The sequence below is a fragment of the Calonectris borealis genome, chromosome 3, assembly GCF_964195595.1.
Source record: "Calonectris borealis chromosome 3, bCalBor7.hap1.2, whole genome shotgun sequence".
Classification (NCBI taxonomy): domain Eukaryota; kingdom Metazoa; phylum Chordata; class Aves; order Procellariiformes; family Procellariidae; genus Calonectris; species Calonectris borealis.
Window position 1 is genome coordinate 119,704,856 of NC_134314.1, and position 26,361 is coordinate 119,731,216.

At 40.6% G+C, this 26,361-nt stretch overlaps 2 protein-coding genes across 2 annotated transcripts in view; one reads left to right on the top strand and one right to left on the bottom strand.

The window, feature by feature from the left end:
• The window catches only part of PLEK (pleckstrin), a 71,007-nt gene that overhangs the window by 10,648 nt on the left and 33,998 nt on the right, over positions 1-26,361 (top strand). The window lies entirely within an intron of this gene.
• Positions 14,616-25,265, bottom strand: CNRIP1 (cannabinoid receptor interacting protein 1). Its single transcript, XM_075147673.1, has 3 exons — positions 24,989-25,265; positions 24,143-24,287; positions 14,616-19,353 (listed from the first exon to the last, which is right to left on the bottom strand). The coding sequence occupies exons 1-3, from the start codon at positions 25,165-25,167 to the stop codon at positions 19,189-19,191; spliced, it is 489 nt and encodes a 162-aa protein (XP_075003774.1). The 5' UTR covers positions 25,168-25,265; the 3' UTR covers positions 14,616-19,188.

Below are 26,361 nucleotides of genomic sequence, written 5' to 3' on the forward strand. Positions count from 1 at the left end.
ATCTCTAAGACTGTATGTTAAGTTTGAAAACAACTCCAAATATTAAAGGTATTAATAAGAAAATTCACTTTGAGATTGTTTAGCTGTACGATAAGCAACTTACCTGACTCAACACAACTGATAGGTCTAGTGTCAGTGTTTGGGGATGCCTGGTCCCTTGCTATGGATTATCTTGTAAATGTAAATTAATGTTTTTGAATTAATAGTAACACATGGTTTTTAAGGATAAAAGGAGATTTTGCTTGACCTAATTATGTAGTTAATTGCCTTTTGCAATAACACGCTGCTCCCTGCAGCTATAGCTAAATACTCAATAGAAACAAAGATCACTTCTATAAATACGTAAAAGTTTGTCACTTAAAAATCCTTTGATAGAAGATGCTAAAGCTGTAAACCTTGGTGTTTGAGAAGATCTGGTTTTGATTTGGATGGTCCCTGAAGAGATATTCAGATTCTAAGCCGAGTTTCTTCCCTCAAATACCTCCATTGTCTTCAGTAACAAATTTGCATGCGAACTGGAGGAAGACGTTTGGCCTATTCTTAGAGCAAGTAAAAATTACACTCTGCTTCTTCATGAACAGCTGTACATCATCTTATCTCCTGTGTATCAACAACGTGTGCAAGGCACAGAAGAAAGTCTTTGCTTTGGACGAATTTACACCCTAAATGTAAAGGCTGAAATGTTATTCAGTGATTTTATTAGGGTTAAGATCTCGCTGTTCTTTACCACTAGGTTATAGTGTGTGGATAGATGCCAGGTGTGTCTATTGGCTCCTGCTGTGCTGCAGGAGAAGAAAACCATACACTGTTGGTTTTGCCCTTGTTACTAGAAGTTTCCCCCATATGATCTACTTGCATGAACTTGCGTGTGGCTGCTTCCTAACTCAGTCCTTAAAATATTATCCCTCTTAACTTAAACACTTCATGTAGTGAAGTTTTTCTGAAGTTAATTACTCTGACAATTGGGTTGGGGAGGGAATACACATGTAGTTATGTTGGCAGACTGGGGAGAAGGGCGAAAAATTTCAATGAAAGAAAAGAGCAGTAATAAGTGGCTGGGAGTAGAAGCCTCTTTACTTGCCCACTGTCACCAAAGCACCACCTCCAACCACAGGTGTATTTATTGATACCCATCGGGTGGGTAAAGCTGGATTTCATTATCAGGCTTGAGACTAGGGCTGGATCTGGGTCAGGCTGAGAGTCGGAGGGAGTGCAGTGCGTGTGGACAGGGAAGAGCTGGCAACAGATGGCATCATAGTGGAAAGAATGAGGCAACTCATCAGCTGGCAATGTTTCTGCCACATTCTGCCACATTATTTGTTTTTCTTCAGGGAGGAATTTGGTATTTGGTTAAGTTTTGTCATTAGTTTTTATAGTCATTGATCCTAGGAAATAATCTTGTCTGCTCTGAATTTAGTATTCCTTAAATTTAAAGCAATTCTAGATGCTAGGGAATATGACTAGTGATCACATTTTAGGACTGCATTTTCTTAATAAAAAAAAAGTCCAAGTTATACATAAATGTTGTGGCAAAGGGTTCCCCCAAACCCGAAGCAGAATATTCATCTTCATGGCAGATGGTTCTACTGTAATTACTGATTCATAATCTTTTGAAAAAGGAAGTAATTCATTATGAGTTTATGAACTAAGCATTTCAACTAAGTTAACTTGTTTATATCAGCTTACTGCTTTTACAGTAAGCTTAGAGTTAGGAAATACAGCTTATATATTACAAGTAGGGGTGATTTATTTTAGTGATTGCATAGAAGAAAAGGCCTCATACGTTCATTTTTTATTCAAATAAGTATTTCTTAAGCTTTGTTAAACAATGAGATAGAGTTTTATTAATCAATCCTGTTTTTCTTAAGCAAAAACCTAAAATGTATAAAATCAAGCACTAACTTCATCTCTAGGGAGTTTAGCAGTTTAGTTTTCAGAAGAGATGGGATTCTCATTGACTAATTTTTCATGTGCTTTTTTTCAATTCTTGCCATAGGTTTAAATTATCATTAACTTACTAATGAATAATAGTGAGTGTTAAGCTTTAAAATGTTAATACTTTTTTTACATCTGTTGAGTTAAAAAAATATGAGTAGCTGCCTGTGAGAAAGACAACTGCTTTCTTGAAGGGAGAATTTATCTGATTATATATAAACATTTATTCCCTGCTCATCACCATAGTAACTGAGGCCTCAAGTCAGTGCGCTTTGCTGAGCAGGGTTGCAAATACTGTAGCGAGCCAAGGCCTGAACTTGTGTATGAAAGTGGAGTATGGTTGAAGCACAGCTAGTCCCTGCTACACCTTCTTGACCTCTCCCTTGTGCCACTATCCGTATTCCTGTGGCTGCAAGCGTGGTGGGATCAGGAAGCTAATCTGACTGAAAAATAACCTCCCCAAAAATTAGCGTACACTAAATCGTCCTTCTGATCTGGCTGACCACATGACTTCATGAGCACTAGTGAGGCACCAGGAAGAGTCAAGAATGTGTGATTGTGATAAGCGTGGGGAGAGGCAGCTACAAATTAAGCTGATTACAAAGCCTGCTGCTGTTTAGGGCCTGACCGTGCTGTAGCTGAAATCGTTGAAAAGCAGGTATTGGGTTGGGAGTTAAGCCAGTTTAAGTGAAGAAATGATCTAACCTGCATTAATTTTGAAGTGTTTTTGTGACTTTAGCAGTGTATTCCTGAGCCAAGTATATCTACTGCTTATACTGAAGTGCTGTTCTGCGAAAGGAAAATGTTAAAAGGATGGAAACTCGATGTCTTTTCTCATATGCTGATTTCTGAAAAGTGGCCACAGTATTTTATCAGAACGTTCACTTCAGGAGCTCTGTTACAATCAGCTTACTGCATCTCTTTATTTTCAGTTTTATCTTCTTTTTATCTGTACCTAGACAATTGCTTTCAGAGAAGTCTCATCTTTTTACTTTTAACAGCAGCAAGGGTAGTAGCTAGTTATTTCTGCAGCCTATTTGTAAATAAATCTCAGATGTATTCCTTTTTCGGCTGCTCCCTCAGCCTTAAAACACATTCTATTGCAATGTTTTATATAACTACAAAACTTTACAGACTCAGCTTCTAGAACGTATTTATCCTAAAAACTTGATGAGGGCTTTTACTTTTTATCTGCTACATTAACCAGGCCTTCATTTTGAGCCTTTAAAATTATGGTGCCATTTTATTTTCCGGCGCACGTCAGATTATCACTTCTCCATCCAAGGTCCTGATCCCATGGAGGCTTGCGCGCTTCTCTAACAATGGGTGTTTCAAGCGGTACCACTGATTTATTACTCTTCCTGTACTGTTACCTGATTTGAAGACAGTCAGGTACTGGGGTGTCTACATTACTTCTGCAGTATTTGCAAAAAGATAAATGATTTGCAGGTGTAACACAGCACTACAGTTAATCATGCTAGCATGCTGCAGCTTGAAATGTGATCTTGTATAGCCATTTATAGTCTGAGTTTTTAAAGGCTGTAACTCTGCTTTTGGCTTGGTTAACTTCTGTGGCTGTTGTAGATTACATTTGCAATCAAGTTGTTGCCAAACTTCCACTCGATGTTAAGGTCATGTTTACTACTGCGCAACTGCATAATGAAGAGTTGCAGGAAAAGCAAAATAAACTTTAAGACTCTTGACGAAGCAGCTTAGTGTCACTCTATGGGAGCCTGATAGCAAATGGATGTTGGGCAGAAGCTCAAACTGACTGCAGACCAAAGCAGAATGTTGTTGGCAGCAGTTAAATTTTACTGTTTCATTATAGCTGATGTGTCCTTGACTGCAGCTCTAATAAAAACATCTTGTGCGTGCTCTGAGTACTGTTTAAAAAAGAACATAGATGTAAGAAAACTGGAGTCTGCAGCTCTCCATATGTGGTGTTAGTACTGTGCAAAGTTTTCATCTATTAGCCAGATTGAGTGATCTGGTAGCCTCCTAAAAGAACTGTGCACATTAGATTTCTGGCACTGCTGATGCGAAGAATGCTGTTGCTGGAACATTTGAGTTCCTGTTACTCTTCCAGGGAATGGATACAAAGGCTAAATGTGGTCCTCCCAGATGAGGGTTAAGGTATGATAGCAGAGAGTTGCAATGGAGCTTACATTATGGGTGTAACTGTTCTGGATTAGACATCCACACCCACACACCTCTTTTTGTTTTAAAATCTTGTGGATAGATGCATCTTTGCTGGTGTGAATGCCAGTAACTATTTGAGCTTAAAAAAAAAAAAACAACAAAACACGGCCGAGGGAAGGAGTATTACTGCCACTGACATTTTGAGGAGCCTTTTTTAGCTAGCTTTAAGGAACAAGGTGTATGCAGTGATAATCAGCTGCATTTGACAAGCAAAATTCTCCAAAATACTTAGTTTCCTGTGTGAAAACAGGCCACAGAGCAGAGGAGAGATTTTTGTATTATCCTTAGGGGAGGGAAGATATATAAACCTAATTTTTGTTAAACACCAAAAATCTAGGACCAACAGCTTATTGTCCCACTTGTATAAAAAGCTTCAACTGGAGGTCTCAACTTTTTAAAGACCAGCCAACCGTATATGGAATATTAGTGCGCAGGAGACCAAACTTCTTTATTTCTGGTGCTATGGACAGATTTTTTCCCCCAGTTTTCAGTTCCTGAAAAGTTGAGACAACTGGTATTTGGGGGGATGATTGTGCTAGCTTTATGTTGCAAATACAGGTGCAAAAGTTCACAGAACAGTATTAGAATTGGAGATATAATAGAGTTATGCCCTGACCGAGTATGGTTTATGTACTCTCAAATCCCAGTGAGCCTGATGAGGTCTGAAGCCTTTTATCACAACTGGACTCAGCCCTTTTTTCTACTGTCAATTACTTCTGCTGATCTATTTTTGTTTTAGTATTATTTCCCATTATAGATATGATTAAAAGCAATTTGGAATAATTCCAATACTCATGTGTACCAGGGAGGAACTAAACTACCAAAAAGGGATCAATTTTGGTTCCTCTGCTTCAGTATGATCAGTATGTTTCAAATCTCAGTGAAGATGCCCATATGCTTTCTAAATCACTTTTCTTAAATATCAGGTATTTTTGTGGAGAGTTTTAATTTTTAGTTACTTACACTTATACTTCAGTGCAGGCACTTTTGCAGGCTCCTGCTCTTATTTAATTGTCATGTTCAAAGTATGGAAAGTAAGAACACTTTTGTCTCCATTGATCTTTCACAGATGCAAATTACTCAGAAATGGCAGTTCATCACATAGAATGTTGTAAATGCTCTCTTTTACCAGGCAGGTCAAATACCTTAAATAAAGCCATTCTGGATCGTAAAACTTTTAAAAGGATTCAATGACTTCTATAAAGCTTTGTGCATGTTGTAATGATGTCCAGGCATCATGTGAGTGTTTCATGTTCCATAAAAGTGAGCTTCCAAATCAATGTATTGACTTTGCTTCTAAGCTGGAGGCACTGTAGTTGCCCAAGTTCACGTTTCACACTCAAATACCAATCTCATTGAAGCAGAAAAGTCCCAATAACTGTTGTATTTCTGTGCTTGCTTTGCCAGGCAGAAGTTAAATCATGGCATCTGGAGAGTGCAGTTGGACTCTTCAGTTACATCCTCTTTTCTTTGGTTAAAATTGTGGTATGCCTCCTATGCAAGAGTAGCACAAAAAGGAACCATATTGGGTTAAAAGATATGGTACTCATTAATGTTCAAGGTTAAGTAGATATGTAGCTTAGTAAGGATCATACCCTACCATTTATTTTTGCTAATTTGGAAAAAGAGAAAGGGTTGAGGCCAAGAGAACCTTAGAGAGCCACATGATTATTTTAACCCTTCATCTTGTTAGAAAGCAATACTTAGAAGGAGGGGAAAAAAAAAATCACACTTGATGTTTATCAGTCTTATGTCTGAGCACCATAGTAATTTTACAGGCATAATACAGAGCTAAGTAGTCTATAAATTACTTAGTTATGTACGATCTTAGTTATGAAATGTTACTTATGGAGAAATAGCTCTTTAGAGGTTTTTTGTAGAAAATTTTCTGTTACAAAATTTCCAGCTACTAGATGAAACAAATTAAGCATCCCAAACTTCCAATTAACTTTTTGTGTGTAAATATTTCATTTCTGGTAAATATGCTTGAAAATGAAAATGTTTTGGTAAGATTTTAGTTGACGTGTTTTTTTCTAAACTTTGTTTGAAAAGTGACTGATTTTTGAAGGATCTTTACTATTAGGAAATGCTTTAAATAACAAGGGACAATTCTTCCCTTTTCAGAATTGTCTGAGATTTTTCTGATGCTTACAGCAGGTCAAGTAAAGCAGATAGATCCTTAGCAATTCTGAAGTTCAAGCTATCTATCTAGGTATCTAGCTTTGGTTAAAACATTCTGGATCAGTTTATAAGAATGATTATTGGAACTTTTGTTTCCCAGACTTGCATTCTAATTACCTACCTTGTACTCTGACCTTTGCCTTCTTATCTTAGAGTAATATCTACTCCAGTGTTTTGTGTTTCTCAGTCGCAGTTTCAAGTTGTGAGAGAGTGATTCTTTTCAGGATCTTTAAAAAGTCTATTTTTTTTCAAATATAGCAAAAAAGAAAAAATCTACTTAAAGAAATAGAACAGGAGTCATGGAATGAGTGTAAATATTGGCATGCTGTCTTTGTGAGCTACAAGTCCTAGCGGGAAACTTGATGTCAAGTTCACTTTAAGTGCTTGTACTCAAAATAAGTCAAATGAGTGCTGAAAATGCAGTGTTCCTCAAAGATTTTTACTTGACCTAAGGAGATTTAACCTTCCAAGACGATCTTTGCTACCTTCCAAAATGTATCACCGAGGATGCTTTTTTATCTGCTTTCTATGTTCAAGCTTTATCAGTATTCACACTGAACTTTTCAGGAGACTCTCTGGACATTTCATTTTATGAAACATCAGCAACTGATGTAATTATGATGAAAAAAAAAAAGGGGACAACCAAGGCAGCTTTACACAGCTGTCCCTTTTCCCTCTGGGACTTATTAAGTGTTATACAAACAAGACTCTCTGGTTGCCTTTGCTTGTATTGGGACTTGCGGTCTTTTCTCAAACTATGCTCTCTGGCCTGTTTTGTTTCATTATTAATATTTTTTTAGCAATTTACATTTACCATATAACATGATAATTTTGCAGGGTTAATCACCAGTGAACAGAAAAGTTTTGTTCTGAAAAACTACCCTGAGCATAGAGTGTGATCTGGCGTGGTCTGCAGACTGTCTGGATGTATTTTTTTTCTAAAATGTTAGATAGGGCTTTGATTAAAGAAAATTTAACACCACTAAGTTATCACACCAGAGCTGGCTTTTCTGACTTAACATTTAGCCTTCTGTTTAGCTGACCATGGCCTGCAGCTGAATCTATCTACTGGTGTTGATTATGTGTAAGCCAAAACACAGCCCGCATGCTTATACCATAGTTGGCTTTGAAGTAATAGCAAGTATTGAAGACAGGGAAGACTTGTAATATTTTTTTAAGTTATGACTTTAATAGGAAGAGAGAGTTCTGAACAGCATGTGCTGTTTTTTATGTGGCTAGTCATAAATCAAAATTGTAAGACCTTTGGAGCAGATGATGTATTTTGCCTAATCCTTTCTACCTCATCTACCCCATTTTGCTCCACAGAGCTTTGATCTGTGATTAGATCTGTACGTATAGATCTGTATATATATATATATATCAGTTAGTTATTTGTGGCAGAACTGTTTTTTGAAACTAGTACAAAGCTGGAAACTAGGTGAGTAAGGTATCTCTAATGCTCTGAGTGTACAAACCCATAATGCATTCTTAAACACAAGAACTGGTTGCCCAGGCTTATTACCGATCACATGCAAAATATGTTTACCGTGGTATTTTGAAATTATTACTACAACAGGCCTCGAGGGCTCATTGTCCCCTTTGTGTGCATGTGTTATTCCCACTGTTGATGATGGGAATTAGCTATACACATCAGGAGGAGGATATACCCACTGGACTAGAACTTAGACAGCAGGGAATATGAAATTCTCTAGCTATTAGATGGTGAGAACAGCAGAGCTTAAGCATTGCTCCCACTTGGCTTGTCACCTCTGCATTTTGTGATTTTTTTGCTAAGGAAACAGTAGTGGAAGTAGCAGCTGTGAAATGTGATGATAGCTACCACTAGCTATCAGTGCTACCTTGATAGAAATTGCAGCTCAGAGCTGCGGATCAAGTGTTTTGAATTATGAAAGTGAGCTGTTTTTCTGGAAAAAGCAGCCATCCGGGTTAACCCTAGTAAAAGCTGTCTGTCACTTGCTGGATTAATAAATGGTTGTCCAGAGAGAGGATTGCTTTCATTTGTGTCCTTTAAAACATATTTTCAAATTTGTATTCAGTTATTTCTTTCAGCTGTAAGGCCAGATTTCTTCTCAAGATGCTATATTCTTTGAATTACTGTGATTTATTGTTCCTCTTCTAGTACTGACTGGATAGCTGATACCTTCAGTCATATGAGTGAAGTTTATATATGTCAGATATGTCTGGACATAAACCGTGTTGGACTGGACATTCTTAGGTTTTTCTGCTATGTAAGTAATTGCATTAGGGGTGGTGGGGTGGTGGGGAGGAGTAATATTGTGATATAACACAAGGGTCCAAGAATGGTTTAGCTTGTAAATGCTTGATCTTTCGTTTTCTGGATTTTTTTCCTTAATTTTCTGAATCTTCTTTGTTAATCCTGTGTGGAAGCTGTCAGGCGTGGGGCGCTCCAGAACTGTTTAGAGCTCCTACACGTTTCCAAAATGAGAACTGCGAAAGAGATTCAGTCATCTTTGCGAGAGAAAAGCTCCCTCCTGTGGAAGTGAGGAACCTCTGCAGTGACGAGGAGCAACGTTAGGGTATAATACTGTGATTTTAAATTAGCAGGAAAAAGCGGCGCAAGCCCTGTAGGAGTTTGCAGGTCTGGAATTCAAAACCCTGTTCCCTGTTATTTTTTCCCAAAGCAAGTTCTTCAGATTTTGTGTGACTTCTTTCTAAAAATATGTATCAGTTGTAGCTGTTTGCTGTGTGCAAACAAAATGGGATAGTTTAAATAATATAATGTGGTCCCAGTGGAATCTTTAGTGTTAAAGGGGTCTAAAGCAGCTGATATTTATACAGATTATGCTTTCTGTAGCTCTTTGCTGAAAAACCTCAGTATTTTGGGCACTTCTGTGAATTCCAGTTCATAGAACTTACATTACTTTTTTTTAAAAAAATATTTTTCTTTTTCCCTTTTCTAAGCGTGATAATCTGTATATCCTGAAGATCTGTATCAAAATGATTTTGGATCTTGCTGCAATTGGAGGTCCTTGGTAGAAGGCTCTGCTGAGCTCAAAGCCCTGTCTAACTTGGAAAATACAGCTGCACAGAAAGCATGAAGATGAATTTGTGATGGAGGAGCTGGAACTAGATCTCATCTTGATATTAAATTTCTGCTAGAAACAGTATTTTTACCTTTGAGCTGAATAGGATTAATGCTTGTGATATGAAGGTGGAAGGCTCTGGCTCATTAGCACATTAGCAAAACCCCGAGGCATTTACTTCCATAAATGCTAATTTTATTCCTCTGAGAATGAAGCGCTGTGGAGGGCGTGGGGAGAGACAGATCATTTGGCATTACAGTGGAGATTTAAACTTACCAACTCAGATTCATTGCCAGGTGGAGGGCTGAGACAGAGTGTGCTGACCCACTGCAGAAGAATGCTGTGTTGAGATTGGGTATTGGGATCTGTTAACTGACAAAATGCTAAAGTATGATCTTGTTCAGAGCTAGCTGGGTTCTAGCTTGTGGCACACAGCAACGTGGACATAACTTTGGTTACAGAAGCATGTGATTTGGCACATTCTTTGTGATGTGTAATGGTGAAGTGAGATTTGGTTCTGTCTTTAGAAATTTATGGTGTACCTGCTCATTTTGATACAGTTTGGAAGTGGAGAATAGTTCCTCTATTAGGGAAATAGGATCCTCATTTATAAGAACTGTGAAGGTGCTGTAGGTTGGATGAATAGGCCTTATGATTGTGTACGTCAAGAAAGGCAAGCTCCTGAACTTGTGGGAAAGCAGAAACTTCTCATGAGGCTGCATGCAACCAAGGCTAAAGTTAGGGTAATGAGGGATGCTGGCAGAAGTGCCCTATTAGTGAGGTTCAGTGTGTGAGCTCCCTGGACCTCTGTCTGACTCTGATCTCCTTCTGGACTACAGAGCACTCAGTGGCTGCTGCTCTTCAGGTGCCAATTTGAATTAAAAGAAACTCAGCAGTAGTGTATAAGTACTTGCACTAAGTTCTGCAAGATTGTTTGCATGGGAGAAGTGGCCTACACAGTTACAAATGCGATGGGGAGTCTTTTTCATGAGGCTTAGAGTTTACAGCTGGCTCCTGGGTTTTTAAAGTTCCTTCATGGTACATATTTCCTCTTAGTAGCACCATCTGGTGATTGCCTGGAGTATTTTTGATTGCTGCTTTTTTCCCTCTGGCAATTCTAGACTGGTTTCTTAAGAAATTGAAGCTTGTGTTGAGCACATTTTGTCCTGCTTTTCTTCCTCCTCTGCACCCCTCCACCCCCAATGTTCAATGTTTTTAATGAAAATCAAAAGAGAGGCTGAGGTCCCATACTGAGTTGCTTCGAGTTCTATGAAATTACGTACCTGAACAGAGTACAGTGGTTGAAATTAGTGTCCATAATGATAGAGGGGCTGAAATATGAGTTGAACTGTAATATTAAAGCACCAGAGAATCCACAGGAGATGGACAGGAAATTAGACTCCATAAGTTCTACGGTTCATTGTGATATACTACCAAGAACAAAAGTAAAGTAAAAGTTTTTCCTATGTTTTTAGTATTCACATGATAGTGATTTCTGTGAAGCAACTGTGAGCTGTAAGAACAATTCTTCAAATCCCTGAATCCTCAGCAGTTAATTTTCTTTTACTGGAGCTGTGGGAATTAAGATAATGACGAAAATACAGGGGAGAAAACTTACCAGAGCTGGGCATTTATTCGTGACTGTAATGACTAATAATTTGTACCTGCTCACTTTAAATGAAATCATGTTTGAAAATTTGTAGACCATGGATGAAACAGAATTGCAAAGAAATGTTCTGGTGTTTTTGCAGTAATTTAAAGCGCTGGTTTGGATTACCTGATGCAGATTGCACTAAAGCCTTGTCCTTCTCCAGGAATTCTGCATCAAAGGGGCTACACAGCAGGTAACTCGTAACTGATCTGAGATATGATAGAGCCAGCCTACTTTTTCACAGCATCCTAAGGATCATTACCTCATTTAATCTTTCATTTCTATGCATTTTCAATAAAAGCCCAGAAAGTAAGAAGGAGATGGACTAAAATTGATTCCACCTTTTTTCTCCTCAATTGAAGTTCTCCAGTATCAAATAAAATGTGGAGTAAAACAAGCTTGAATCTCGTGGAATGGAAGGTGTTTGCGTGACACTTGTAATGAGCATATAAAGTGACACTTGAACTTGTTGTTAACTTGGGTTTTGGCCCTTTTTATTTGTAAATAATCTTTAAAATTGGGGCTAATGTTCAACACATTAAAACACTTATTTGCGTGTGCTTGTGTGTGTGAACATACATATAAGCATGTGAGTTCTTGTCGTCTTTCCCTCCAGAAAGTAAGAACTGGTTGTTTTACCAGATGTACTGTAAAAGAGAAAACTGGGTGGCTATTTAAGTAGTTGCATTGTTTGTCCACACAAATTTTTAGCTTACATCAAGATTTGTAGCATGCAGAAATGAAGAATCTGAAAAATAAAAAGAAAATTAATACAGTCTTTAGGACAAGCAAATGGGAACAGTGACAGTGAAATTTGTCTGTGATTTTTCCTGGGCTACCTTACACTGTCTTGACAGAGAAAACATTTCCTTTCTGTAGGGAGAACAATGGAAAAACGATGCCTTCTGCAGAAATAATCACTTTGGATTTTAGGATTCCAGTTTCTTGATTTTTCACAGCCAAGCATAGCTTGCATGAAGTACTTGTCAGAAGGTGGATTGCTAACAGTTTAGATTTCTTTTCTTTGGAGCCAGACAAGTGAAAACAGGTAGTGTAGACAAGTGAAAACAGGTAGTGTGCGCTAACCAGGGAGAATCTGTGCCTGTTCTTCCAGTATAAAGTTACCCTCTTTATAGTCTGCTCTTCAGGAGAATCGGTAGTGGCAGAGCAGGTAAGAAGGCTGTGATGGTGACATGGTTAATGTCTAGATTTTGGTATTTTGATTAGAATAAAGATGGGCGAGACAGTTGCTAAAAGGCTAGCCTGGCCGTGGTGTGATACAGGTTAACACTGTGTTCTATCCAGGCTTCCCTATAAGAATATAGCAAATCCCTCAGTCTTTATTTACACCTGGACTGTTCACCAAGGTTTCATTTCTATGGGAAAATAGGATGCAGCAGTTGGAGGAAGGAGGCTGAGATGGAGGCTACCAAAAGAATTTTTTGGGGAGTTCTCTGGTATTGTTTGTATTGTCGTATGAAGACTCCTAGTGACTGTTTCCCCCACTGCCTGTGGGTCAAAAGCTCAGTGTCTTTGAATACGCTCTGAGATTCTCCTGTCTCTCTTGCTGTTTCTATAGTACCATGACTCCAAGCTCATGCCTCTCCACTGTTTTCCCTTTAGGTATCCGGACAGAAGCCGGTGTCTCAGATAAGGCATGATCACTTGTGGATTTGTATAATGGAGTGCATGGAAAAAAGTGTACTTACCTGTCCTAGTCATGGTTCTCCAAGAATAACAGCTATAGGAGGGGTGACGAGGTGGCTAATAATCTCCCTTTCCTGTGCTGTTTGAATCATAATCTCAGTCCTGGAGCTACGTATTGGCAGCATTCCTTCTTTGCTTGCTTATTTGTGCTGGAGGGCTGCTGCCGGCATTGCAGGGCTGAAGCAGAAGGAAGTAAGAATTGATAGCTGGTTTTATTTTAAAAACAAAAAAACACCTGCAAGAAATTTTTCAGCTTTGCTAGCTCATTCAGTAACTGATTCTGTACCTGTACACAAGCACAAAATGTTAGTTCTTGATCCCTAGAGAAAAAGAAAGATTTTTCTAAGATAGGGTAAATGATCTGTAGAGGAAATCTTTTCACTGTATTTAAAACACGCAACGTCCCTGGCAGTATTTCCTCAGTGAGTTATATTTCATTTGTATTAAGATGGATACGTCTAAATTCTTACGGTTCTGTTTTAAGCAAGGGGAGTTAATCCACATATTAGCATATTGGGGCAAATTCGTCCCTCATGTTAACTCCATACATTTTAGTGGAACTTTGTACCAGGAGTGTATTTGGCACCTTTTCTTGGTTTCTTAACCATCTGCCTCAAGGATAGCAAAGTTTAGTGTAAACGTTGTGCATTTGAAAATAAGATGATGAGCACATTTTTATACGAATATAGCTTTGTTCTGATCGACAAAATGTTGAAAGCCTCTTGAACAGTGTTCAGGCTGCAACAGAACTGAAAGACGCATGAAGGCTTTTTTGTTTGTTTGTTTTAATGCTGTTAAATCTTTAGAGTGCAGTCACACAGTTTCCATACAGAACAGGGATGATGGCAGTTGTATTTTTACACAGTGGTATTTCTTGCATTTGCTCAGCTTGCCTGTAGTGTAGTATTTAGACAGAGAGATGTCTCTGAAACCAGAAGTAAAAATAATACAGTTAATTAAAAACAAAAAAAAAAAGAAAAAAACCCACCAACTTTCGACTATATATTCTATACGTAGAATTGGCCAGGACTTGTTCTCTACAATAAGTCTGAAATGTGGAAGTACCTTAGGTGAATCTGTTAGCAGAGCAACTTAGACTGAGCAGAAGAGTGCCATCATAGTCAGAAAATATGTATATGTTGTGATATTATTGCATGCTACTGGCATTTCTCTGCAGACAAGGCCTTCTGGGGTTCACATTAAACTCATAATGATTCAGTTCAAGCTTCTGAGAACATTTGGTCCCTGTAGCACATACGCTGTAGTTTAATGTAAATATTACCAACGATGTTATTACAGTCACTCCCATAACAGCAGGATGGCGCCTAACCTGGCAGTTACCGTGCTGAGAATGGGCAGAAGGTCCATCTTACCTCCAACACAGTCATATGGTTCTTGCCTGTGCTGTCTTCATCATCATCAACTGCTGGTTTATTATTGCTTCTCTCAGGATTGTTTCAAGGCTGCAGAAGTTACCGGATGGGATAACAGGCTGGTCCTTGCTATTTGGGATAAAGGGAGTAGGAGTGTCTGCTTTCCGGGGGGAGGGAAACAAAAGCCTTATGAATAGCAGATGAAGCACTTGTATATGGCAGCATTGAGAATCAAGTTTGTCCAAATGAAGAAAAACAGAATATCAAAGCCTTACACTTGGTCAATGCAGATGTGCTGTTACGTATTATTTTTTAATTTAAGATTTTTGGCATCAAGATTGATGGAAAAGCTGTTATGGCTTTTAAGCCTTGTCTCCGATGGGGATCTGTTTGTATCTATGTACTCATACCTGAGTGGTGCAACTCACTGCAGGTCAAAAGATTATAAACTCCAATGATTGCAGTGAGAGAACTCACAAAAGCTTATGATTCTTCATTTCTGTATATCTTATTATACAGAGAAATTCAGTGAGTGTTAGAGTACCGTGGAAACAATCTATGTAGTTGTCCGAGTTCTCCAGCACTGTAATGGTAGATGCTGCAAGACCACCACCACCGACCATCAGCAGTGCTTTCTGTAGTCCAACTTCACTTCATTTTTTTTGGTAGCTGGTCATTTTTTTCTTATTTATAGTTGGGATAGAGTTGAAATCCCTGTGAATTTCTTGTGCAGGAAGAGGCAGAGAAGGTTATATGTAATGTAAGGGCAGTCATGGGATTATTTTTCCTGAGTGCACAGAACTAAGCTGTGTCGACTAATAGGAGGAATAATCAACAACTTTGAGGTAGGGACAGAGAAAACGATGCTGAGAGGACTGGTTTGGCTCTTCCTGGGTTGATGCAGCCTTGTCTTCCTAAGGCTGAAAGCCAGGGCTCGCAGGGATTTGAAGCCTTAAACGCTGGTCTCGGGGAGAGGGAAAAAGGAAGCAATCCAAGGAATGCTGGCAACAGCTGCCAAGCATGCAGCAGGGAAGGCTCACGGGCAGGGGGAGTGCCTGTCTCTCCTAGCCAAAGATCTGGATTAGCTGCACTAAGGGAACTTTCCAACCATCGCTTGTGAGCTTTGTAGAGCTAAGGGAAAACATGAATGTTGTAAGACTCATTATACTGCTGCTTTGTGCTTCAGGGTTGACGCAGCTCAATACTTTGAATTCTGAAAGCCCCACCACTTGTTTCAGATCTCAAAAACAGGTTAGCATTTACAACGTGTCACGTCCTTATTTAATCAAAGCTTTACACAGAGACTGTAGAAGAATAGAATTGTTCAACATAGCACATGCGTCAAAATTCTACATAGCAAGTGAGGCAGGTGCTCTTAACCAAGTGAAAACCAACCTCACCTGCACGCGAAAGCCTTGTATTACAAAACTTACAGCTTCATTGTACAGAAGTTCCATTCACATCTTTTATAGGAAGAATGTAATAAACGAGGTTTTCGGATACTCTGCTAGTCTGGAATCACTAAGGGTCACTCTGCATCTGCAAACCAATGGACAGAGCCTCAGCTGAAGCTGGTGAAACCTCCCTAAGTTGTGTTAGTAGGGCACGGAGGCTTTAGCAGTGTTATTTCTTTTTCAAATACAGTCAGACAGTAGGAGATACCAAAGCCTGCAGTAGCTGTGCCAAACACAAAGCCTTGTGCAAATGCTAACGATCCAATGCAAACCCTATGCAGGATCGAAACTGTCATAATCATGACTAATAACTTGCTCTTGGATCCTTTTACTCAGCAGACTGAAAGTGCTAACTGCTACCTAAATATAGATGAAAAAGTGACTCTGAAAGATTTGGTATATTTGTTTCAATCTTTCTTATGAAAATGAAAGCTGGACACTTCATGAGAAAAATCTTGAAGTCTCTCATGTATTAAACCTTCAGATATGAGGGCTTTGTGGTTTCAGCTGGATTGATGCATTTTCAGCATTTTTTGACATTGTAATGGATAAAAATAAATATATATTTAAGCTTAGTGTATTGTGTCCTGTTCTGAATTTTGGACTTCTGCCCAAAAAATGGAAATACTCCTTAGAAAAAGGTGTGTAAAGAACAAACTTGTCTGGAGATTAAATGCTGCTGATTGAATAATGCATCAAACTGTCACAGCAACAGCTTTTTGGTGACTCAGGCTTTATGAATATTTACCAGAGTTGTCCTGGATGAAAAATTCAAAACATTACTTTCAGAGAACTGCTAAAGTCTTGGGTCTGCTTTACTAGGACCAAATGTTTGCTGTGTTAGCAAAGCACTTGTTGAGCAAGGGGAAGTCGATGGGACTATTTTGCTTTACATCTGCAGAGTATCAGCTCTGTCATTCATGGTGGTATGGATACTCAACAAATATCACATGAATAATCTTCTATTTAGGCAGGAATAATGAAAGGCTACCCAGCAACATTTCTCTCTGCTTAAACCTCATCTAGGGGAGAAGGATATAACAGCTGATAAATGCCATTTACACCTTCCCCAAGATTAGCTGTTAATCAGTCCTCACCCTTTTTATCACTGGCACAGTCTGTGAAAGAGCTGCTATGGTCCTGGGCAGCAATGTTCAGTATCAGGATATGGAGCCTGCAAGACGCAGTTGGTCTGGCTGTTCTCTCCTTCCTTTTAAAAGCAACTCACTCTGCCTGCAGGCTTTCTTGACCACCCTCTGAACTGAATTTCAGCTGAATTGCTACAGGGCTTGCTAGGACATGAGAAAATTGCTGCCCTATTTGGTATTAATATGAACATGAGTATTTACCTTGGGAAAGGTTTACTTCTAGCTAGCTGAGAGTAATAGCCCTCCTGTGCCAGGATAGGCTGGATTTATTTGTGGTAACATTTCTTAAATGCTGGAGGGCTAGGACATCATGGGCCAAGGATTTCATAGAAGCTGAACTCAAAGTGAAGGCCTGTCTTACACATTTTAATTTTACTAGGGCAGAATTTTCTCTGTTAATTTATGTATCGTCCATATTTCTTGCTGATGTGCTTTCAGTTCATATGTACAAACAAAATAAACCAAAGTGTGCCAATTGTTGCAGAACAAAATTGCTTTCTAGTAGTGCAGAGATAGAATTGATTGACAGCTGGAAGTTTGGTATCATTGAAGCCTGTTATCTGAAAACTTCTGCTAAAGCGCTGGCAATAACACTTCTGTCTGAAATACAGATTACATTTGAATTTGCTCAGTTCCTTTTTTTCATTTTGAAGAATTCTTTCTGTAGTCTTGGAAAAGTCTAGGAAAGAAGTTAATGCAGAAGATTATTTCTAGAATTTCATCGCAGGGAAATTTGCCTGTGTAATATTGCCTCAGAGTAGAGATGCAGTTGGCTAGCTGAGTGTTCTAGTGATGTATTACATCAGTGCTACCGTCAGGCTCTTTTGTCTGTATAAATCTGCAAACAGTCAAGCTTTTTGATTAATGATTCAATGGAAGAAAATATTTCTTTGGTATTTCACTCATGTCCTAAATCTCTACTTTCCACGCTATGTTAGTGCAACAAAATGCAGTTGAATTTTATCAATAAGCTCTATGGAGTGTTATCACATTTACTCTCTGCATTCTAGCACATTGCATTTGTATTTCCTAGAAACAATAGCTTTGCGTGAAGAACATGAGGTACTTTGGACGGGGTTCTCAGAAAGCTGACTGACTACGTTCCCTCTGCTGTCTGACTTTCTAAAACAACTGCCTTTTTTGATACAGTATTTTCAACTCATTTAGATGGTCATACTAGAGAAGAAATTGTTTAAGTCCTTTATTACAAAGATCAAAAGTCATGGTTACCATTTACATACACAATTTACAAATTATTCACAAAAGGAATAACAGATATGCGAGAACTGACAGCTTACTTCAGCCCAAGTTGGGGATGGGACAGTGTATTTGTTTCCCTGCTTTATTTACTGAAAGAAAAGATATGTTTGTTTTTCATTGTCTGTATGTGTTAAACACTGATCTAGTGTTTATGTAGCACCTTTAGTCGTAACCATGTATATGCTTACATGCTTATCTTTATTTGAAAGAGTGCAATGCACGTATAAACATGCACTGGGATCTGTACTCTCTTCACACTGCTGAGTGTTTGTTGGTCAGAAATCAGATTGATTTTGGTACAGTACAGTGGTCAGGCTTGAAAAAGTTGATTTGTAAGATTTTACTGATTTGAGCAATGTGTCATTAAAACAAAAATGGAGATTACTATCAGAACTCTTACTCTAAGAACTAAATTAAGCATGGCTGCTATATCATTCAAGAATACTATATGATCTTAAGATAGATATTAGCCATGTTGTTAGATGTCTTTGAATACCACAACTGATTTATTGCTTTTCCTTCATTCAGGTTAGCACATTTTATACTGTTTCCTAAAGCTATTCCAGAGACTTAACCACAAAGAATCCTATTTTGAGAGGTTTGGTAAATTAGCAAACAGAATATCTTACAGCACTTAACAAAAGGGAGAATGAGTTTCCAAATCCCTTGGTATGAAAGCACAATATCAACAGTGCAGTAGCTGCCATTTAGCTAAACCTACAAATATCCATAATTTGCACTTTTTGCTGTCCACTGGGATGACATGTATGACAAAATGCTTGAAGGAGCACACCGATTTAGGAGCAAACACAAATATAAATACAGAAATCACCAATGTGATGTTGCATCCAAATTCTAAGCAATAAAGCAAAACACTTCACAAAAGTTGTTACGTCTAGTGGAACCGCTTAGTGGGCATAATCCAAATACTTATGACAGTATTATGATGGTATGACTTTCTACCCAGCTATCAAATATTCTTCACCATGAACTTTACAGGGTGACAGATAAAGAATGTTGCAGATGCCATGGTAAACTTAAAATACAGTAATAGGCAAAGATTTTTAGTGGCACCACCTGTATATACAACGTAGTTGTTGGAACTTTACGGAACAAAGCAACGTTACAGTATGCCTTTGTTAAGGCTTCTTGCTGGTTTAAAAAGGTAGATTTTTCTTTAGGGAGATTGTCCAGCGGTATTGGTTTCACATCTCTTCAGTGGAAGGTCTCTTTATTGATCCACATAAGACTGCGCGTTTCATTTGGTTTGCATTCGTACTCAATACTACCAAAACTGTTTCCCCATTGGCAATGATCCCGTTTGTGGTAGTTGTAGAATTTGACTTGCCACACTGTTTCAAAAACGCCAATGTCGTTAAACTGCGAGGAAGAGGGAATATCAGTGTTAGCTGATTATTTTGTTGGTTTCTCTCTATTAACGAGAAACAACACTCTTATGAAACAGCGTAAAACAGCTGATGTAAGGGTTATTGTTCCTCAAGTCAATAAGTCAAAGTTCTGTAAAGCCTGCTTTAGCAGTCATAAAGTCTTTTAGGCTTAGGCATACATAAAACATGAAGGATCAGATTCTCCACGTACTGTCCTCTTGCACTTATGTCTGGGAAAGGCAAGGGAGTAAAAATGTTCAAGTTCCCATATGGATAAATGTTACTAACAGCAAGAATCCAAGCTATTATCCTTCTTAAGATGACACAGCAGTAGTTGGCATGATGATCTCAAAGTGGCTTGTATATACATATCACGTAGCAGTGATCTGTAGCGATACAGGCCATCACTTCACCTTTATACCATACCTAGAGGCTGCAGTTACAACTGGGAAGATTCCTTCTTTTGCTCAATCTGAAATATTTAATGTCCCTGAATTTTGTAGCCTTGTGTTTGCGATGTCTTGATTGAGACATGCTGCTATTAGACCACTTACTCCTTCCCTGGGATTCTGTTCCACATTTTACATGAAACTTAAGCAAAAGAACTTCTCCTTTGTGCATTTCTGTAATTGCTAGTTGTACTGTGATAGTGCAGCCTTTGCTGCACTTAGTGCAAACTTAGATATGAGTAACAGAGGCTAGGAAGGAGATAATCAGTTAGCAGGTAAGTGTCTAATACAGTGAAGGGGTAGTGAGACATTGACTGCAAATTTTCTGATTGCAACTTTGAAGTGAATGAGACTATGGCTATACTAAGTTCTGCAAAATAAAATCTCGCACTTTTTTGAAGCCATTGCTAGATACCCTTGCAATATCAGCAAAACAACATGAATGAGGCTCAACAAGGATAGATCATTACTTCAGTTATGATGGTGATGTAAAATTTGAGTTCCTGTGCCTTGAGACCTTGCAGAGAGTCCAAAGTGTGGGTGTGAAGCCTATACGCATTGTTGTCGGTACCAGTTGTATGGTTTGTTGATTGTGCTATGTTGTTAGAAGATACTAGATAGTGGCTGCAGTGCTACTGAACGACACTTTGTTCTTCAACATTTTTTCCCTTTAAATATTTCCATCACTCACTTTAATGACAGCTTCTTCACTTGACTATTTTCCATTCCCATCATGTGCCTGGGCGCTGACCTTTGATCATCTGCCTATTATAATCACATTTGCAAAGTCAGTATGAAAGCCCTGTTACACAGTGACTCTTCCTGAGTTGCAAGCAAAGCCTTCTGTATCCAGTTTTCTCAGAAGGACATGTTTGTTTTTTTTTTTTTAATTCAAGATGTGGTTTGTAAGCTGCTACTGCATAATGGACATTGCTTTAAACCTTCCCCCAGCCCACTGTGATAACTTAAATTTAGCCCTGACAACAGCAGGAATTGCTGTGTGCCATTAGTGGAAGGTTTTTATTTGGCTCCAGTTGCAAGTGTTACCTTAAAGGAGTAGCTGAAATATTTCCTTTGACAAAGAGAATCAGATGTACAGGCTATTTTATCTCTCTCAGCAACTAAAACCTTAATTAAGAATTCTTTTATTAATCATCTGTGATAATAATCCTGATATACTCATAATGCAAGGTAGTAAAGGTTAAAGACATGGAATATTACTGTGCACAATTCATACAGAGAAATTGTCAGAGAGGAGCATCAGCCACCCTCAAGTCTGGAAGCTGAGGAAGAAGAGGCATTTCTAATAGCATTTGTAGAAGGTGATGTGATACAATAGCAGCATTTCATTTCATTAGTATATGGAGGATCTGAATTTCAACACGATAAAAGAAGAAAACAAATTCTATCTTCCTCCAATGACCCAGTTTGCTGAGCTGCCCTAAGTAGTTTGACTGCTGTGGATTTCCAGGAGAAGGAAAGAATTAATTGCAGAGCTTTCCTACTACCATGTGCCTCCCCCTCAGCCCAGTACTTAGCAGATGCAGCAGCTCTGTGGCGTAATGAGCATTCTGCATCCTCAGAGCTCCCCTGAATTCCCGTGGCTCCTGCAGCTGAATCCTGGCTCCTCCACTGTATACGGGCTTCCCCAGAGAGGAGGGATGGCCCTACTCTTTGTAGGTCAGGCTTAGAAGCCTATTTCGCTGTCTACTATTCTCTGTCATCCACTGCTATTGGCATGAATAGTTATTTAATCACTCCCTCTGAATTTGCATGCTAGGATGTTTTTTTGATGGCTATTTATTATGAGAACGGAGGTCTGGCTTCTTTATTCAATTTTAATTTAGTCTGACCAAGAATAAAATGAGATCCAAAGAGAGGTTTCTAACTTAGTTTACACCATTTGCTAATCAGTTCAGCAGTTTCTGGATAAGGTGCACACTTAAGCATTCAGGTAACAAATGCATCCTCAGATTCTGGAATTCAGAAGTGCGATGTTGTTTTACATGTATAAACTATGGCTGTAACAGGTAAAACGTCTACCAGCCAGTTAAAGTAGGAGCTCAAAGAATTACGTCTACCAGCCAGTTAAAGTAAGAGCTCAAAGAATTATTTGTTTAAAGTTTTAGAGCAGATGGGAAATAAATTCTTACGGACTTTCTGGCTTTTAGGCATTGAATTGTTAGTATCGGACCAGTTTTTAACTGCAGGACTGACCTTACGGTCTATTTCTAATGCGAGTTCCGATTTTATGCCTTAAATAGTGTCCTTATCTCCCTAGGATGCATCAGGATCCTGCCTGTTATAGAAAAGGAAGTGGAGGCTGAAGTTCCTCATAGTTGAAGGAAATAGGAAAATTTAAAGCTGTATGCAGTAAGCCCAGTTTTGAAGATTCAGGAAGTAGGTATTAGAAGCAGTTTTCAAGCTGGGGTGTCTGAGGCTGGTTCCCTAAATCTGTTATGACTCTGTCTAGCTAAGCAGATAAATGATGAGTTAAACATGTAAATCCTTCCTGAGTTTCCTATATTTAATCATTAAAAGTATCAATTGTGGACATCTAAGGCTGTGCTGAAGAATCAATCTATCAAGATCAAATCCTAAAAGAGGTTGAGGACCTGCTTAACACTTGCAAATCCTATTAGTTTTCATGGTTAGTAACACAGGATTTGATTTGTAAAAGCTACTGTTTGGACAAATATTGTGGCTAATCATTCTGATTCTGCAACAAACCAGCTCAGAACTTGTATCTGAAAATCAGAACCTCTTTGCATTTCTTGGAATTACTTCATTTGTGATTTATTTGACTTGATTTTCTCCGTAAGAAAAGCTAAACTTCCAGATTTTCAGAATTCATATCAGTGCTACACTTAAGGGTAAAGGTGGCTATCAAAATAGGGATGCCTTAGTCAAAGCAGCTGGGGTTTTTTGGGGAGCAGTGCCCTTTCACCTCCTGGTATAAGGACATTGTGAAATATAACTGCAATACTCAATGGCGGCATCCAGCAGCCCTGTTCTGCTGGTTGAGAAGTCATACTGGGTGTTTGGTTTTCCTAGGTGTTAAAAGGAGGCGACTCTATAGAAAAGTGATTAATGTGGACAAATACTTTAGGGTAGTCTTATTAACCTAAGATTATGAAGTGGTAACTGTTAATGTGATGTGGGTCTCCAAAATTGTTACACATGCTGTAATTATTAGAAACTCCACATGGAGATGTTACAGTTCTTATTCAGTAGGGGATTGCCATGCTAAATGATGATTCCAGAAAAAAATAGTGAAGATAAAGATCAAGATGAAATCTTAAGTACAATGAGCAAATATGAGAAAAAGCTGAAATCTGGTGGGCTTGGCAAGGTCCTAAACTTGTATAAGTTGGAACAGACCCTTAAGAGAGCTTCAGATGAAGATGGCTTACTGCCCCATTTCCCCTTTTTGGTACAGGAGGCATAGAATAAACAGCAGAAATCCCTCACAGCTGTAATCAGGAGAGGGGAAAAAACCCCAAACAACCAAACCATAATAAAACAAATCTCCCTCTGTACCTTGAGCGCACCACCCAAAGAGTGCTGTGGAAATCTGCCTGCTGCTCTTCCTGTTGTCTGTCAGCTCTGCTGCCCTATGGGCTTGAGCTTTTGTCATCTCACTTTGGGGCCATGGCATATACTGATTCTGGCCCTTGGAGCTTCTCTTTAAGGTTGGGGTGAGGAGCCACTTGAATAAGAATTTAGGTTTGCGGATGCAGAGATAATGTGATAATGGAAGCATATGGGGAAAGAAAGGAAGACAGCCTTTGTGTGTGGAGGGGGTGTTCTCACACGTGCTTTCAGCCTCTGGCAGGTCCTCAGGCGTCCTGCAGATGACAGGTGGAAGGGAAGAGTAGTCACCCCTTGTGCTTGGGGCATGCTCTGCTCCAAAAAATCTGCCAGTGCTGGCAGGCAAAAGGAGGGTCCTTTTGCCAAGGACTTGGAACTGGATTCCTAGCCAGGGACCTTGGTGGGAGTTGCCTGAAGTCTGTAATATGCCCTGAAGAAAAGGTGAGGAGTTCAGCTCCTATTTCTTTCTCCTGCAGCACCCCAAAGGGCTATGCGAATCTCTAGAAATCCCCCTACTACTTCCTGGCCCTTGCTGCTCTCTTGGCTTTCCCTTGGGAAGCAGGGATTGTGTTTTCCAGCTACTCTCTGACCAGCGGTCTTACTGATGCAAAGCAGAGAGGAGTGCAGCAGCTGTGATCAGACTTTGCCCTGGAATATTTCACTTCCACAACTCCCTCGCTGGGAGTCAACCCCCTGCTGCCCTTCCTTGTCTTCCCATGCCAGGCTTGGAGAACCACATACCTGCATGTTGACCTGGATGGGCTGTCTCTCCCCGCTCTTGGTATGGGGCACCCCTTCTGTGTCGTAGATCCCTGTGTAAGAGGCCACCTGTGCATCCCTCGATTTCTCTTCCAGTGGGACATTGACGCCCCCGATGCCCATTGTCCTGCAAAGAGACAGGATCCTGACTTGCAGCAGCCCTGCAGTCCCCTTCCCTAGCAGCTTGGAGCCAGCGTGTGGGCTGGCAGCCTCTGTCCTGGGGGATGCTTCAGGGATTTTAGCAGACCTGCAGGTGCTGCTGACTCACTGGAGCTCCTGAAAAATGTCAGGGCTCTGTAGTCACCCAGGGAAGGTATACAAGGGAAAGGCAGGAGGGATCCGATCTCCAGTAGCTGGGGAGAGGTTAGTTGAATCCCGTCTCCAGGGCTGTCTCTCCACCCAGAGCCGGTTCCCTATCTGCATCCTCCCTGGTCCCAGCCTCTGCTTTGCCACGCTGCAGCGAGGCTTGGGCATGGTGCATCCCTGCCTTGCAGGGCTGGAGGGGCCTCTTCCCTCTGCCTCCAGGGCAAACTGCGGGGAAGGAGAGAGAAAAGGAGCTTGAAGGAGCTCCGGGAGAAGATGGGGAGGGGAGAGGGAAGGAAGCGACTTCAAAACACGGCCTCTCTCCCGAACCAGCCGGGCAAAGCACTGGGAACAGCTGGCCAGAGACCTAGAAACGGGGCTACCAAACCAAAAGGGCGGGGAAGGAGAAATCACGGAAACACCGTGCTGTCAGCCTGCCAGGAAAAAATATTAAACCTCTAAAAATAAAAGGAGCGGGGAAGGGAGGGCCGGGGGAGCCTCCCCGAGCAGGGAGGCTGCACTTACGTGGCCTGGACGGTGCCGGGCCGGAGGGCCACTTCGATCTTGTACTTGGCCCCAGTCAGCAGCTTGATGGTGCGGTTCTGGCCGAAGCGCTGCCCGTCTACCTTGAAATACACGGCCCCGTCGTTGGGCTGGATTTTGAGGGAAACGCTGATTTTCACGAGGCCGGGGATGTCGCCCATCGCTTGTCGCTGGGAGGGGCGTGGGGGGGCTGCGGGCTCTGCGCTCGTCTCGCCCCCTCCGCGGAAGGCGGCTGGCCGGGAGAGGAGAGCGAGGCTGCGAGGGAGAGGAAGAGGAGGAGGAAGGAGGAAGAGGAGGGGCTGCCGAATCCCAGCCAGCCCAGCCCTTCCCAAAAGCAGCGGATGATATATTTGTTTTTTCCCTCCCCTAATCGCGGCGCAGCATCTGGGCGGCGGATGCGCGCACACACACACACTCCCCCGCCCCATCTCCCGGGTTGGGGAACATTTGCAGCTGCTCAGATTGCAGCCGGTTTCCAGGGAGTTAATCCGACCCCGATTACTGCAGCCTTAATCCCGCCATTCGTCCCGGAGGGAGGACGGGGGGCCCGGGCCGTGCCGGGCCGTGCCAGGCGGGCGCTGCCGCCGTTCAGCACCACAGGCGCGGACAGCGGCGCGGGCAGGGATCGCTCCCCAGGGCTCCTCCGCCGGCGGGCAGCGCGCAGTGGGGTCTCGTCGGAGGGGAGCCCCCCTCCAACTCACCCTGCTGATCCCCTCACCGCGGGCTGATCGAGCCCTCTGGGGTGGGCTGAAGCTTCTGCGTAGCGGCACGCAGGAGCCAGAGCTGCCTGAGAGGGAGGGGAGGGCGGAGAGCAAAGACCTGTTTTTGTGGCTCTTGTCTCTCCCTGTACGGCAACAAGTTTTTGTGAGCCACCATGCCTAGACTGAGGGTCAGTTTCTTGCTCCCTGAAGTCAACATCAATATTTGGTTCAGGGTTTCTGGTGGGATTTCTTTAATCACTTCATTGTAATCTTCTTATTTTAATAGAAAAAAATCCCACTGTAATTGCAGTATCAGATCAGGATCTTATTTCTTTAAGTCTAATACTACTCTTTACCTATGACTGGTACCATTTCTTCAAGGAGAAAGATCTCTGAAACTCGAAGTTGTTACCATAATTCAACTCTCCGCAGGTCTCATTCCCGTCTAACAGTTAGAGATTGCTTTTAACCCAGAAGCAGGTTTGTGCATCCTTTCCATTCTTTTGCATTTGTTCTTGTTTGCTGTTAAAACTGCAACATTCTTATGGTTGACAGAGGACTTGGGCCACAAATATATTTTTTTGTTTGATTGGGTATTATGGCAGAGTTAATGATTTTGTTAGGAGAATTTCACAGCTACATGTTGCGCCGGAC

Bases quoted from the DNA above. Each gene is read 5' to 3' on its own strand.
- CNRIP1 (XM_075147673.1), bottom strand. From the start codon at position 25,167: ATGGGCGACATCCCCGGCCTCGTGAAAATCAGCGTTTCCCTCAAAATC. The intron at 24,288-24,988 runs GTAAGTGCAGCC...GTCTCTTTGCAG, and splicing joins CCCGGCACCGTCCAGGCCAC to GACAATGGGCATCGGGGGCG. The intron at 19,354-24,142 runs GTATGTGGTTCT...TCTTCCTCGCAG, and splicing joins CCATCCAGGTCAACATGCAG to TTTAACGACATTGGCGTTTT.